At 49.6% G+C, this 15,939-nt stretch overlaps 1 protein-coding gene across 2 annotated transcripts in view; it reads right to left on the reverse strand.

The window, feature by feature from the left end:
• Nucleotides 1–390: 390 nt before the first annotated feature.
• Nucleotides 391–15,939, reverse strand: part of MYOG (myogenin) — a 69,331-nt gene continuing 53,782 nt past the window's right edge. Inside the window, exons 1-3 of one of the 2 annotated variants that reach the window (XM_029572612.1) lie at nt 13,281–13,821; nt 2,139–2,220; nt 391–539 (exon numbers count right to left, since the gene is read on the reverse strand). In XM_029572612.1, the coding sequence (XP_029428472.1) occupies nt 418–539; nt 2,139–2,220; nt 13,281–13,781 (705 nt within the window). In that variant the 5' untranslated portion in view covers nt 13,782–13,821 and the 3' untranslated portion in view covers nt 391–417. Of the gene's footprint in view, nt 540–2,138; nt 2,221–13,280; nt 13,822–15,939 lie in introns of those variants that run through there. The other variant, XR_003852103.1, reaches the window with a different exon arrangement.

The following is a 15,939-nucleotide window of genomic DNA, read 5'->3' on the forward strand; positions in this document are numbered from 1 at the left end:
ACTGTTTTCTTTTCTTTAAATAGGAGATTTATCTCTTTAATTCAGTTTTGCCCATCACATGTGGCCTATTTAAAACTGACTTGTTATTGCAGTTATTTTAATTGTATCACATAACTTAGGTGCAACATTTAAATATTTGGATTAAATATTAAAGGCAAGATTGCTGGGCAGCAGAATTATGACGGTTGGGTTTTTTTTTTCTCACCAAAATCGTCCCAGGTTTCCCGTCCCACCAGTGGATCTTTTGCTACAGTGCAATTGTTGCATTAGGGCAAACAGTTTTTACTTGCAACCAGCCAGAGATCCTTGGGGGATCAGGAGAGCGACATCTCCTGTTTGTCTCTGCTCCCTTTCTGTATGGGCGTGGTCTCTTCACGGTCGCACGTCTGCGCTCAGCAATCCTCCCCTCCTTAGGGCTCAGTTCTGCACGTGCTGCTCCGGGAATGGCAGAGACGGGTCGTCCATGGATATGCTCTCCACGATGGAGGTTAGGGAATGATGGGTCCGCTGCTCGGAGGAATCATCAGTCAGCAGGTTATCTGGAGAGGAAGACGAGGATTTCAGGTTCGAAGGAGGAGCATCACAGGAAGCAGAAAGCGATACTGTCATACCTGGGAGCTCTTGAGTCGTGGTAACCCTGACCCGGGATTGCTCTTGATTAGTAGAGGGTGGAGGGAAGGAATGCACACAAAACTCTTACTTCCAACCTACCCCCCCCCCCCCCCAATTCTAATCCGCACTGTCTCTCCTGCACATTCTCTCTTCTCCCAGCTCTCTCCCCCTTCCACCAGGCCTGACACCAGTACTCTCCTCCCTTCGCTAACCCCCCTTCATCCCAACCCCTATAAGTCACTGCCAGCATCTTGAGTTGTGCTCCAGGGTATCATCTTCCTCCTCCTCTACACTGCCCTCAATATCACAAAGAGTCGAGGGCTGTGTCTGCTACAGCCCCAGTCTCCTGTTTCTCCCCATGTGAGGCCTGTTAATATAGGAGGGGGTGAGGGGAGGCTGGAGCAGACACTGCATTCAGAAGGGGCTGGAGAAGGAAACAGAGCAATCACATTTTGCTCTGATATGCCCAATTGCTCTGCTCCCTCCTACCTGCAGTGTCTGCTCCAGCCTCATCTCCCCTCCTGTGTAGACAGAAAGGGAGACTGGAGCAGACTAGAAAACAATTGCTCTGCCCCTTCTACAGTCTCTCCCCTCTTGTTCCCTGCCTGCTGCCTGAAGAGGAGGGGCTGGAGCTGTGAACAATGTTTCCCCAGTGACCTGGCAATTTAGGCAAATTCTCTGAGTCTGGGTTTCACCTAGAACGTTCCCAGGTATGGGTACTGTATTAGCCTCCCAAAATAAGATTTCTTAAAAGAAAATCAACCAAGTTGTTGCACATGATAATGCCTGTATTATGCTAACAAACGATTTAAGATGCAAACCTTCCTTGATGCTGAATCCCTCACTCATCTCACTGACCTATGTTCCTTTGACATCTAGGGACACTGTGGAGTACCTAATAGATGATTTTACCTATCCTCACATGTACAATCAAGCCTCTCACACATCCCATTTACCCTCAAGGATACTGTTGACCCCACCACACAGCCCCTCTATCCCCCAAAATTCTAGTGACCTCACTTACCCTTACAGATTCTATTAACCCTTTCACGCATACAACTTATCCCCAGGAATTATGCTGGGCCTGTCACATAGCCCACCTACCCTCGGGGATACTGCTGATCCCCTCCCCCTAACATCTCCTGCTACCTTCAGAGATCCTAGTGTGCCCTTCACACAGATCCTCCCTATCCTCAGGCATTCTGGTTTCCCTTCATACAGATTCCCCTTACCACACCTCCCCTCTGCCCTCAGGGATTCTAGTGCCCCCTTCACACATATTCCCCATGCTCTAAGAGATACTGCTGACCCCTGCACATTTACCCTCTGGTTCTTGACCTATTAATGGGCCACTACAACAGCAGCATAAAAGCATCTATTTGGCAGAGCTACGGCAAAAACATTTAATACGGACATGGACTGAACGTGCAGGGCCCCTCGTGCAACCCTCTTGCCCCCAGTAACACTGCTGGGCCCCTAACATATCTCACTTGCCTCCCCATATTCTTTCTGGTCCCCTCACGTACCCCCAGGATTACTGCTGAACTCGCTCTGGCTGCTCCATTCCGGGCTGCAGGATGAGCTGCTCAAGCTGCAATCACTGGTCACCTGCAAGAAAGGTTGGACAACATCTATGAAGGTCATTGGCCAGGTCTGTAGTTCAGCAGTGCCAACAAGCAGCACTTAACAGAGAAATATTGCATTGCACTGGCTAGGACTATATTCAGAAGTTAATCAGAAGGAATAATATTAATATTACATCCCTCCTATACACAGCCAGCTGCAATCTGCCTCTAAAGTCCGGTGAGCTATATCTTTGGGATAAACAAAGAGCTACGCCACTTTTCTACAAATGACGGGCAGATTGGGACAGAGATCACTGGGACCCTGTTGTTGGTCAACACAAGTAAGGAACGCGATAGCACCAGCCTGGCAAAACCACGGGAGAATGCAAAGCATGAGTGAACAGTTAAAATCAAGAAAACAGAAAGCGGACGGTGTGTGCTTGTTAGATGGGGTGGGGAGAAGAGTTATCAAGCAGCAGAGGACAGAAGGGTGATTACGGAGAAAAGGAACAAGCAGACTCTAAACTTTGTCACGTGTTATAAGCCACCAAGTATAAATAGGAGAATAGGTAGAAGTGTTGGTCAGATCTGGGTGTATTGCTAGGACAGTGACTTTATCCTGATAGGAAATGCTGCTCTTGCTGCTTATCCTGATAGGAAGTGGCAGGATGGTATGCGGGGCACTTCGAAAGAGACCTTAATATAGTAACATGCTGGACTGAAGAGAAAGTGGATTATTCAGGAGTTAGGATCCTGGTGTGGCTCCAACAAGAAAGCCAAGGGAAATTAGTTAGCTTGGGACAGTTTGTTACTTAGCTGGAAAATGGCAGCGTCCTGGCCCCTAGATCTTTATAGCCACTAATCTCTTTGTCATCTAGGGACACATCCAACCTCTTCTTTAAGTTGCCCTTGGATACTGCTCTGGAAGAGTGTTCTAGAATGTGATCATTCTGAGTCTAGGAACACTTCTGGAGATGATAGAACCTACCTCAATGTGATGTCAGTGTATGCCTCATTGTCCTGATAGTTGCTCTAGGGCCAACTAGTCCTTCTGTAAGGTCCCTCTACAACCCTACTTCTGACCTTCCTGTGGGTACCCGCAGACTTTGCACCTTTCTATAGTTGGCACTGTAAAGAAAGCATGGGGATTTCAAAATTAAATTCCTGTGTGCTGTTTGCTGGCTCCATCCTCCCCGCTGCTCTAAGCCTCATCCCTTTGCCCTCAGAAGGGCAATTTACAGCCAGCAATTTTAGTTAAGCCACGTAAAATCATTTGACTATTGTCCCTTGTACGATTCTACTTTTCCCAGACGAAGTGGATAAAATTTTAGTGGGAAATACACTCTCTGAGTGTTTATTTTTCTGATCCTCTCTGAACAACGCCCAAGGAAATGCCTGCGCTGAATGTGGCTAAACGTGAGCATTTACTTGTAGCCATCTGGAGGGGGAAGGGGAAATTTGTCAGAAGGGCCCAGCTTTGGAAATTGTTCTGCCCTTGCATATGATAAAGCATTATCCATAAAGCATATTGTATACGAAGATGTTGGGGATTATTGTCTCAGACATAGGTCATCTTTGTAAGTTTTACACTGGAATGTTATGTGTGATGTTACTGAAATTATTGTAGAAAATACCCTGTGTTTATTTAATGCTCTGATTAATAAAGCATATGTATTATAAATTAAAAAAAAAAAAAAAAGACAATGCAGAAGTACAAAAGGTTCAGACATATTAAAGGGGATGCGACAGCTCTCAGCTTGGAGAAAAGACAGAGACGGGATGTGATAGGGGCTTATACAATTATGAATGGTGTGGAACGATCATTCACCCATTCAAACAGCACTAGGACTAGGGGCCACTCCATGAATCAGATTTAAAACAAATACAAGAAAGCAGTTTTTCAGTCAACGTTTCTGTGACCAAGGCGAGTGGCATAGCGGTGTAGCCCTGGTGTAAATTTGGAGACTAGGGCAATCCAATCTGAGCAGACTGCAGAGCTTAACGTACATCATCAAAATATAAAACCCCAGAAAACGTACTAAAGAAAGAATCAATGCTCTACTTTCACTGAGGCTCAGCCTCGGTCATTAGTCGGACTTCTGCGGTACAGGACAGCCTTTTATTTCTCTGTTCCTCTGAGTAATAACCTCGGGGTGGTATATCCCAGGCATCCTGGGTTCTGAGGATCTCCCTTAGGTCCTGCTGGCTTTGCCTGTCCAGCAGAGCCTCTCTTTTACTGTGCATGCTCATGGGCCAAAGAACTACTCTTAGGTGCTCAGGCGACATGGTTTATCAAGAGCACTAGGAAGAGGCTTGGACATCACCGAGTACCAGAACAATATACTCCCAGGACAAAGTTTGAGCTAATGGACTCAGGACTATGAATGAGAAAAACCTGTTTCGTTTAATCATGGGGTGATTGTTCTTTCACGTGTGTGGACTGCTTGAGCTGCTATTCAGGTTTGGGATCTGTTGATCTTTCTGCAGTAGGATCCTGTGACTCGCTCTATTGGTTTGTGATTATGCTAATTTTTACTGCTGCTGCCCCCAGAAGAACAAATAAAAGTTGAAGAAGTTGGAACAATATTTTATTGCAGTGGTATTCACTCCCAGTCATATTTTCAGATATTCCTATTTAATATACACGAGATAGATATTAGGGATGTGCCTTCGTCACATCCATTTTGGCGGGTGCACACGTACCTTGCTGACTTTGTAGTACACGTGGGAAACTGGTATCAGAGTTTTTAAAAAAGGAGTCAAAACCTGGCTTTTTAACCAAGCTTTTAACAACAAGGATTGACTCTCTTGTATTATCTCTTTTATCATAATTTATAGTGGTACACGTATTTTTTTAGGATGTGTTTTGATCCATACTTTTATTTTAGCTTTTGGCGAGACAGATATGTTGTAGATTTTATATTTTAAATGAATTTGTTTTAGATGTTATTTCCCTTTTTATGCAAATGTAATAACCTACATTTGATTTATGATGTAAACCGATGTGATATGTACTGATATGAATGCCGGTATTAAAAAAAAGAATTAAATAAATAAACGGAGAGTATGTGTGTATTTTTAATAATGAGATACACATCACACATACTACTGCACAACCATAATAGATATGCATACACACTGCCTCCATTGTATACAAATGTATCTCATGCAATTTCATTAGGAACATCTTGAAAACTTGACCCATTGGTGGCAACTCTAGGGCTGGGAGTGAATACCACTGCTGTATTGTGTGAGACTACCTGTGTGAATCCCAGGGTGTGGGTTAAACAAAGAAGATGCACTCCTGTGAAGGGCTATAAGGAGTAATGAACTTCTGCTTTGGGTAAGCAGATAGATGGTTGCAGAGAGGAAAGCACACACCATTGCCCTCTGAGCTCATTTATTTTTTGTGACCTCACAGAGCTTGTGCCAGGACAGAAAAAGCCCAGCATTTATTTTATGTGCCCTAGCAGGGATACAGCTGGGTTTAAAAAAAGGTTTGGACAAGTTTCTGAAAGACAGGTTCATTAACTATTAGACTGGCAGACGTAGGGACTGTCACCTCTTTTACGAGTGAGCAACAGGAAACGGATCTCCCCTTTAGGATCTGCTAGATACTGCCAAATGATCCAGATTGGGTGCTGTCAGGGACAAGAACTGGGCTTGATGGACCATTAGTTTGACCCAGCATCACATTTCTTATCTCTATTGTAATGATAACCTCTCTCAATATAATTTGACAGGATATCCCTCCATGCCTCCTACAGCACTATTTAAGTAATCCCACCACTCCATACAGGATGTATCCTTCCGCCTGCTTCATTGTACCACCTCCTGTGACATCACTCAAGTAATCTCACTATTCAGAAGAGGCTGTATCCTTCCACACACTGCACTGCAACATCTCCTGAGACACAATTAAAGTAATCCCAGTATTCAGGAACATTTTATATTTTAAGAACTACTGGCAGAAGGATATTCTCAGAAAAGGCCTATCTATCAGAGAGATGGGAGTGCTATCTGTTGGATGAGAAGCAATACTGGGAACCAACAACATTCTAGAAACAAGAGAAGATCTTGGTAGGAACGTATTAAGAGCTAACCAAGGATGAAAGTAACAGGTTAATATGCTAACAGATTACAAACCTGTTGCCAACATAGTAAGTGTAACCCCCTCCCCCACACCTTCCAGTATCTCGGTGGACATCTGGGAGGAGCTGGGTCATTGCGCTCCCTGGAGTTCCTCTGACAAGAGAAGGGGCTTTTGCTTCAGAGCCCTTACGGCAATTGAGATGCTGCCATGGTCTTGAAGTAAGGACAATGAACACCAGATTTTGTCTGGTGTGACTGGAGTAAAATAAATTTGAGCAGTCACATGACAGTTCAAAGACATACAAGGGCCTCCCTTCAGGCTACTCCAGGGATCTATCCTTGATTCTTCTAAACCTGAATTCTCCTTGACTCCTCTGGTAGAATCTCCTCAAACTAGAGAAAATCCTGCTGCGTGCTCCCTGCTGACTGCAGGCCCTCCACGGCCTCTCCAAGTACGCTGGATCACCTTGACCTCTTGTGTCTCTTCCACTTGTGCACAACGCTGGAAAGACAAATCCCAGCAGGAGAAAGAGTCTCGCTAGGAATCCCCTTCAGATTCCTCTTGAAACTCCCTCAAGGGCTCCTCCAGCAATTCTCCCCTTGAAAAACCCATAGGCTTTCTCCTGGAATCACTTCAAAAGAGCCCCCAGAGCATCCGGAGCCTCTGCTTGTCTTCAGGGCCTACGCCATCTACTCACATGTGCCCCCTGGTGGAGACACATGCGAGGTACCCTTACACCAGCACACGCACGCAACGTGTTGGGCACAAAAGACAGGAAACAAAACTAAAATAAAAATAATTGTAAGGGGGGGTCACACATTCTCCACATTTACCAGGGTGGCTGCAAATCTCTAAAGGTCTTGGCCAGCAAAGTGGAGCATTAAGGTATTGTGGCGGTACAGTGACATCACAGTGGTGGGAGGAGTCTTTATGCTGAAACCCTATGCGTTGGGCAGGATGGGGTCCAGTGCTTGGGAGAACTCCGGCTCCATGGTAGTGGATCCCCGGCACAGGCCTGAGATGCGTGCGTGGCTCGGGGAACCGGTGAAGCCGAAGCTGGCCAAGATGCTGGCACATGACCAGAAGAGCAGCGGCCCCCCCCTGCGACAAAAAGGAAGACTGCCTGCTCATGCTTTCTGAAGAAGCCTCTGTCCAGAGGGAAAGGAAGGTCAGAGAGGTCGCAGAGGGTGTGGGGGATCTTTCAGAAAACCTTCTGTCTGTTGCCACTTGATGTGAACTATAACCCGCTACTATCTTTTTGCAGTTTTTATTTTGTATGGACTGATCCAGCGTCGGTTTTTAGTAAATTTACTTTTAATGGAAGAAGGACATGGGAAATCCACAGAGGTAGGTCCTTAAAGCTCGCTTTCCCTCCACTCAGCATGTGCCTGGGGTTAGGTGGAGGGTTGTGCCAGCCCTTACCCCCTGGAATATCCTGGCCACTGCCATAGAAGGACCCCAGGGCTACATAATTAAAACCTGGGGGTGAGGGGGGGGGGACATTTTGGGTACTGAAACAGAGCCCACTCGGTAAAGGTTAGGCGCCTCTCCTGAATGGCAGTTCACGTGCGAATGTGCGCGTGAAGAGTGGCTGAGATTGCACGGTGGTCAAAGAGACTGATTTGTATGGCTGGAGGAGTGGATGTTGGGTGCATGAATATGGACGGAGCTTTGACATGGTTGGGACTGAGTGGAAAAGGAAAAGCTGAAGCTTTTGTTGAGTTGGATGTTTGACAAGGTTGACTAGAAACTCTGTGCCTGAGTGATCGAGGGCTGATGTTTGTTTGTTAAATGGTATGTTGCCTGCCTTTTTCTGTATATGTAACTAGCTGTTGTAAATGAGGACCCCTGAGCCGGAGCGAGAGGTGTTGACTGCCGAGGAAACCCCTCAGAGGGACTCATCTCCGGGAGGTGGCGAAGGCGAGCAGAGGACTACAAGACCTGGTTCCGAAGAATCAAGCAGGACGGCCCTCCGAGGGGCGGATAAGCCGATGAACGCGGAAGAGCCCCCGAGGAGCGGGTACTTGGGAGCGTTCACCCAGCAAGATAGGAACCAACCTCTCGAAGAGACAGCGCAGTCCAGGCCAAAGGTCTGTGGCAGGCAGCGAAGAGACGAAATGACGGTCACAGGAACATGGAGACGCTGGCGGCACGATGACACAGCAGACGCTGGAGGCACGGCACCTAAGCACAGGGAACGCAGCCTAGGAGCAACAGAGGACGTCTGTTCCAAAGACCAAGAAAGAAAGCAGTTGCAGGGTTTAAAACCCCATCTGTGGTGATGTCATAATCTGACATCATAATCCAGAGCCGGCTTAGCTCTCCAGCTGAGGTCCCTTTATGAGGCGGGACCTCCCACACACGCACGCGCGTCAAGGGAGGCCCCCGATGCCGGCCGGGAGAGAGACGCTGCAGTCGCCGTGCGGCCCGGCGTTCGCGGCCCAGCGTGAGAAGGAGGCCGCCGCCTCATCGGCGGAATGGAAACGGTAGGAGGGGTTGGCGCCTGTCGCAGCCACGCGCAGATGCATCCCTAACAACTAGCTACAGAATAACAATTATTTTGAAAAAAAAAAGTACATATATGCGTAAGTATATACAGAGGTAGGGACTATCCTATATGCGTGAAGTATAAACAAAAAGCAAAATACCTTCAAAGAAAGGCTTCAGACCCTCAGAATGTACAAGCCGGAGGGGAGAAGGGAAGGGGGATATGACAGAAACACGGAAATATTTGACAGTTTCACTAAAGAACGGTTCCCTAGAAAAACGAATTTCAGGGACCAGGGATCATGATATCAATCTGGAGGGAGGGAGGCTCAGAGAAAGTAGGAGCAGATGCTTGGAATAACCCGGTACCGGAGCTTGGGACAGACGAGGACAGTACCTGAATTCAGAAAAGCACGGGATAAACAGTGAGGATCTCTGAGGAAGTGGTAGGGACTGTGAAGCTGGTCTGGATGGCCAGAAATCGGGTTTCTCTGCCTAGATAGTAGGCTGTGCGTTTTCTCCCGCCTTCCAGTACCTCGACTGTGGCATCATTACTAATACAAACCTATAAAAAAGCAGGAGATTTCGGCTTTCCATAAGCCAGAAAAGTCATTCATCCTAAACTCTTCCTATTTTTAAATGCTTCAAAACTTTCTAGGGTCAGATTTTCATTTTGAGCAAAAAAAAGTGTGCAAGTCAGACCTCTTCCTACCTTTATCCAAAATGCAAATCTGGGCCCAGGCCCTCAGTGCATCCCAGCTAATATCCTTATTTGACCCTACACATCCCCATCATGTGAGATCCCGGAGTCTGCTCACAGGTGCCCAGGGCTCCTTCAGAGTGCCCCTGAACAAGAGGGTGTTCGGGGGGAGCCCAAACTGACCCGAAAAGCCCATCACTCCAGCAGCCCCCAAGGCAGAGTGCATGGCATTCACCGGAGATGGCCCGGTCAGGGGCGGTTCTCTTCCCTTCCCCATAGGTTGGGAGCATACCGGCTGCTCAGCTGTGCGCGCATGTTACCGCACACTTGTGCACATTGTTGTGCGTAGAAATTTACTCCCAGTTTAAGATGAGCCAGTATTCCCCATGCAGAGAAGTGGAAATGTAACTCCTGGACAGAGATGGAGTAAAGATGGGACTGATTCTGGGGTTTCTGGCACATTTGCACATAATTCATGTTCTTTTGTGCACTGTGGTGCACGTTTGCAGATTAGTGCACTGTTTTTAAAACTCCCGATGCATTAGCTTATTGCATCGGGAGTTCATTCTTCTTTTAGAGTGTCAATAAAGAAAAAACACGTGCCGAAGTTCAATGCACATTATTATTTTTTTTTTACTCAAGTCTAACAACATCAGGGTCTCTGTGATAAAATAAACCTGGCAAAAAGAAAATATTTGATGATGTGACTGCATTAGAAGACATGGAAGCACACCTGGAGGAAGACGTGTTTAAGATGAACTGAAGGCTGCTCTGGTTTACAGGACAAAGATTGGGAAGGGAAAACATGCACAGAGATTTTAATTTCACAGCCCCGTGTGCCCTTTCACAGCTGCTTTGAAGCAAACTCTCCACAATCCCCCACCGGCCCGCAGGGAGTTTGCCATTGAACATCATCCATATAGGCTACTTAAAGATTACTCCCTGAATGACTGCAGAGATATAGAATCGTGTTCCCATTACTCAGGGGGTTAATATTCAGCCACTGGATAAAGTAATCCAGCTAACTGGCAGATAATCAGTGGTGCGGCCACCGGCCGCATCATTGAATATTTTATTTAATTTGTATTCTGCCTTTCAGATACTTGATTAACTTTATCCGGCTAACTTTAGGGTTACTCTCCTCAGCGTGACCGGACTTAGATGGATAGGTTTTCTGTCCTAGAGGTGACAGACTGTGTGTATATCTCTGTGCCTATCCCCTGAGCCCTCCAGTCCTAGAGGTGACAGGATCTGTATCTCTGTGCCCATCCCCTGAGTCCTCCAGTCCTAGAGGTGACAGGCTCTGTATCTCTGTGCCCATCCCCTGAGCCCTCCAGTCCTAGAGGTGACAGGATCTGTATCTCTGTGCCCATCCCCTGAGTCCTCCAGTCCTAGAGGTGACAGGCTCTGTATCTCTGTGCCCATCCCCTGAGCCCTCCAGTCCTAGAGGTGACAGGCTCTGTATCCCTGCCCCCATCCCCTGAGACCTCCAGTCCTAGAGGTGTCAGGCTCTGTATCCCTGTGCCCATCCCCAGAGCCCTCCAGTCCTAGGGGTGACAGGCTCTGTATCCCTGCGCCTATCCCCTGAGCCCTCCAGTCCTAGAGGTGACAGGCTCTGTATCCCTGCCCCCATCCCCCAAGACCTCCAGTCCTAGAGGTGACAGGCTCTGTATCCCTGCCCCCATCCCCCGAGACCTCCAGTCCTAGAGGTGACAGGCTCTGTATCCCTGTGCCCATCCCCTGAACCCTACAGTCCTAGAGGTGACAGGCTCTGTACCCCTGTGCCCATCCCCTGAACCCTACAGTCCTAGAGGTGACAGGCTCTGTACCCCTGTGCCCATCCCCTGAACCCTACAGTCCTAGAGGTGACAGACCCCATGCCCATCCCTGAGCCCTTATGCCTGTCCCCTGAGCTCTCCATTCTTAGAGGTGAATGGCCCCGCATTTCTGTGCTAATACTTTCAGCCAAACTGACCCTTCAATTGTGAATGATTTAACGTGAACAAATTAGCTACCAAGATGTCCATATTGGGCAGCATTTAGCCAGATAGGTTGTGAGTTATCTAGCCAAATGCTGACTTTTGAATATTTCAGCGACATGATCAGCTAAGCTTAGCTGGACAACTCATTATCCGGCTAAAATTTAGTCAGATGAGATGGGACCTTCCAGGGGTGTTTCTGAGTGGAGTTAAGTTATCTGGTGAACGCCAATATTCAGCCACAGGCAGGGCCGGTGCTTCCATTAGGCAAACTAGGCAGTTGCCTAAAGCACCAACATCTTGGGGGTGGCAAAATCCCACCAGCACGAGGCTCAGAGAGGGAGACCCAATACCACCCCAGGAGGGAGCGCTGTGCCGGAGCCGCTGCCACCCCAGGAGGGAGCGCTGTGCCGGAGCCGCTGCCACCCCCAGGAGGGAGCGCTGTGCCGGAGCCGCTGCCACCCCAGGAGGGAGCGCTGTGCCGGAGCCGCTGCCACCCCCAGGAGGGAGCGCTGTGCCGGAGCCGCTGCCACCCCCAGGAGGGAGCGCTGTGCCGGAGCCGCTGCCACCCCCAGGAGGGAGCGCTGTGCCGGAGCCGCTGCCACCCCCAGGAGGGAGCGCTGTGCCGGAGCCGCTGCCACCCCAGGAGGAGCGCTGTGGCCGGAGCCGCTGCCACCCCAGGAGGGAGCGCTGTGCCGGAGCCGCTGCCACCCCAGGAGGGAGCGCTGTGCCGGAGCCGCTGCCACCCCCAGGAGGGAGCGCTGTGCCGGAGCCCGCTGCCACCCCCAGGAGGGAGCGCTGTGCCGGAGCCGCTGCCACCCCCAGGAGGGAGCGCTGTGCTGGAGCCGCTGCCACCCCCAGGAGGGAGCGCTGTGCCGGAGCCCGCTGCCACCCCAGGAGGGAGCGCTGTGCCGGAGCCGCTGCCACCCCAGGAGGGAGCGCTGTGCCGGAGCCGCTGCCACCCCAGGAGGGAGCGCTGTGCCGGAGCCGCTGCCACCCCCAGGAGGGAGCGCTGTGCCGGAGCCGCTGCCACCCCAGGAGGGAGCGCTGTGTCGGAGCCGCTGCCACCCCCAGGAGGGAGCGCTGTGCCGGAGCCGCTGCCACCCCCAGGAGGGAGCGCTGTGCCGGAGCCGCTGCCACCCCCAGGAGGGAGCGCTGTGCTGGAACTGCCACCAATAGGCAACTTGAGGGTGGGGGGTGATAGGCCAAAGGTTCGCCTAGGGCATCAAATACTCATGCAATGGGCCTGGGCACAGGAATTCAAAGCCTATCACCTCTAGGACTGGAGGGTTCAGGGGACAGCCACAGAGATACAGAGCCCATATGAAGAAACATCAAAGCAGCTGCAAATGCTTCTCTTGGAGAAAAATGTAACATATGATCCATTTCCTCATTATAAATACTAGAAAGGTCAATAGATGGTTCACTTAGCAAATATCTTTACATTGGTTAACATGGCAAGGACATAATTTAAAGTTATAAAATGAGACATTTTATTTGCTTTTAAAGGAAATAGCATTAGTTTGTTAACCATTTATTTTCTATTTTCCATGCCTCGTAATCTTCGGGGCTCTTTACCACTCTTACCTCTATACCGTATTATTAAAGGTGTTCCCCTGTGACCTTGTAACCTCCTGGGCTCTGCTCCACTCTCACCCCTATACTGTAACTCTCTCCTGTGTAGTGACCACTATAGGACTAGAGAACACCAGTATAGTTTTGTGGCCAACGTGTCTGCTGACCTCTGCCTGGAGTTGGCACTGTGCCAGCGCTGCTCTGTCTGCTTCTCTGCCCTACCACAAATCACTGTGGGATAGAAAGGAGGCGGTGCACGTGAGCCTTACCCCCTGCTGGGAGCCGGTGCTGTGGTACCGCTGCTCTCGCTCCTGCTGATTGAGGGAGCTGAGCAGAGCCTGGAGCCTCTCGATGTACTGGATCGCGCTGCGCAGGATCTCCACCTTGGGCAGCCTCTGGTTGGGGTTCAGTAAAGTGCTCCTCTTCAGGGCCTCGAAGGCCTCGTTCACCTTCTTCAGCCTCCTTTTCTCTCTCAGGGTGGCAGCCCGCCGTCGGTCCATGGACACCGTCTTCCTCTTGCAGATTCTGCATGCCCAGGGCAGGCACTGGCCGGGACAGTGCTCCTGCTGCGGCAGGCCGGGCACCGGAGAGACCTTCTCGTCCAGCGCAGACACGGAAAGCACGCCGCCGCCAGAGCAGAGAGCCAGCCCAGGGCGCTCCTGGTACCCTGCCTGCTCGAACCCCGGCTGCAGCCGGGAAGGGAAGTAACTCTCGTCCTCGTAAAACCTCTGATCTGGGAAGAAGAAAGGGTTGGTCTCAAAGAGCTCCATGACTGCCGGGCTGCGAACAGTCCTTCCTGTGGCTGCTCGCACGCCGACTGCTCTTCTGTCTTCTCAACGCCAACTGTTGGGTGGCATTTAAACTCCCCGACTGGCATTAAATCACAGAGATAAATATAGAAAACCAAGAGAAACCCGATCCACCTTTAAGCTGTTGCTTCACATCAAAACTGTACATCTGATTCCGTGTTCCCCTCTCCCCTCCCGGAGCTGGGATGCAAACTCATTCATGGAGGAGGTGTTTTAAAAAAAGAAAAAAAAAAGTTTGTGTTGGGGAGAAGGGCTGGTGAATGAAACGTTAGAGATTGAGTACTGTAGACTCGTGCTGTAATTTGATTAGCCTCCATGCTGTTTCAATGCAATGCAGGAGAAGAATGCCCCTCTGGACTGGGCCAGCCTTCCTGCACCCAACATTCCTCTGTGCATGGTGCTGGTGGGGGTGGGGGTAGGCTCCCTCCACTCCTCCTCACCCTGTATCATCTGCTGTCATCAGTTACTGTAGCATTCCCGGCATGGTTACACAGGAGTCCCTCACTCCAGCCTGCAGGCTCTTCCAGAACCCAGCCGGCAATAGGAAACACTGTAAGCACTTACCAACAAAGGGAAAAACTCAATGAAGTCTACATATTGGCAACTATGTACCAAGAAGGGGCTGACTTCAATGCAACAACTAAGTTTCCCCTTCTACACCCTCTGCTCAGGGCTGGTGCTGACCCCTCCAGGGAGAGCAGTGGCCGGTGGCAGAAGTCACAGAGCACAGGGAGCTGGCTTGCTTTCCTAGGCCCTGCAGCGGCTGTGGGTCTCCTGCCTTTTACCAAACAGGAAAACCTGGACCTGAAGAGGGCACAGATCTGCCGACCTGCACTCTATGATTGCTGCCACCCATTTCAGGTGTGCTGTGTGTGGGGGGAGGGGGAGGAAGGGTTGAATCTGGGATTAAAAGTATCACTCAACCAGTTCTGTATGGCACTGAAGTCGGGGATCCACCATGAACCCGGATCTATACAGAATGGGACAGAAATCCCAGTCGTATCCCCTGCACCTCCAAGTCTGCAACAGTCTTCATCCAAAGAAACAGAACGGTCATCGGACATAGCACCCGAGGTGGCCAGAGGGGAGATCCCCCTCTGATGAGGCGGCTGGACCAGGAGGCATTTCCCCTGTGAAGATGCAGATGGCCCCACTGATGAGAGCAGCTGCACGGGAGAAATCCTCGGCTGTTGGACTGAAACCAGCAATGCCATAAATCCCCCCTCCCTCCCTCCCCCAACCTGACGTTTTGGCCGCGCACCCTTCTTGCCTCTTCCTTGCAATGTCCATGCAAAGAAACTTCCCCAACAGCGGGTGTAGAGCAGAACCAGGACATTTCCCCTTACTATTCACCATACCAAAAAGACAAATTCAATCAACACCCTCAACCTGGCCAAATAAAAAGGCAAGACAAAATTTGTATTTTGTCAATTGATGTTGTAAATACAAAGTATGGAACAGAGAGCCGAATTAAAAACCCGATGAATTTGCAGGTCCAAACTGAATATTAAAAACATTGTGGATGCCCATTGTAACCCTGTCTGTTTCAGTGGTACTTTAGGAAGTGCTGGGGCCACAGTCTGACCCATACTCCCGGGGGGGTGGATCGAGAGATGGGAAGTCCTTTTGTAAATATTTACTCATAGTTCAGGATGGGATTCAAAATAACCAACATAAAAGCGCATTCATAGACCGACAATGCCCTTAGTCTGCCTTGAGGTCTTCTGGTGACTTCCAGTAAAAAAAAACCACAACTCTGCAGGTGGACTTCTCACTCTAGCAGCATGAGGGCTGATTCCAGGCCAAAAATCACTCTTCAGGAGTCTAGGACAGCTCCTCTCGGCCTTTGGTCTTTTCCACTCTTGAGATCCTCTTTGGAGGAAGCCCATGCTTCCAGGACAGGAGATGGAGGAAAGAGAACCCAAGCCAAAGCAGACTCATGAGCTTTGTTAAACCCACACTGCCTGCAAGACCCCTCCCACTGGGGACACTGCCCACTCCCACGCTGTCTTCAGGAGCCGTGATTACTTTCATGTTTATTGTAAAGGACGTGTTGGGGCCACCCTTATGCCATCAATAGGGGTGCTCATGCATGCAAAATCATCTTTTCCTTGTGGTT

Source organism: Rhinatrema bivittatum, chromosome 12 (assembly GCF_901001135.1).
Source record: "Rhinatrema bivittatum chromosome 12, aRhiBiv1.1, whole genome shotgun sequence".
Lineage (NCBI taxonomy): Eukaryota > Metazoa > Chordata > Amphibia > Gymnophiona > Rhinatrematidae > Rhinatrema > Rhinatrema bivittatum.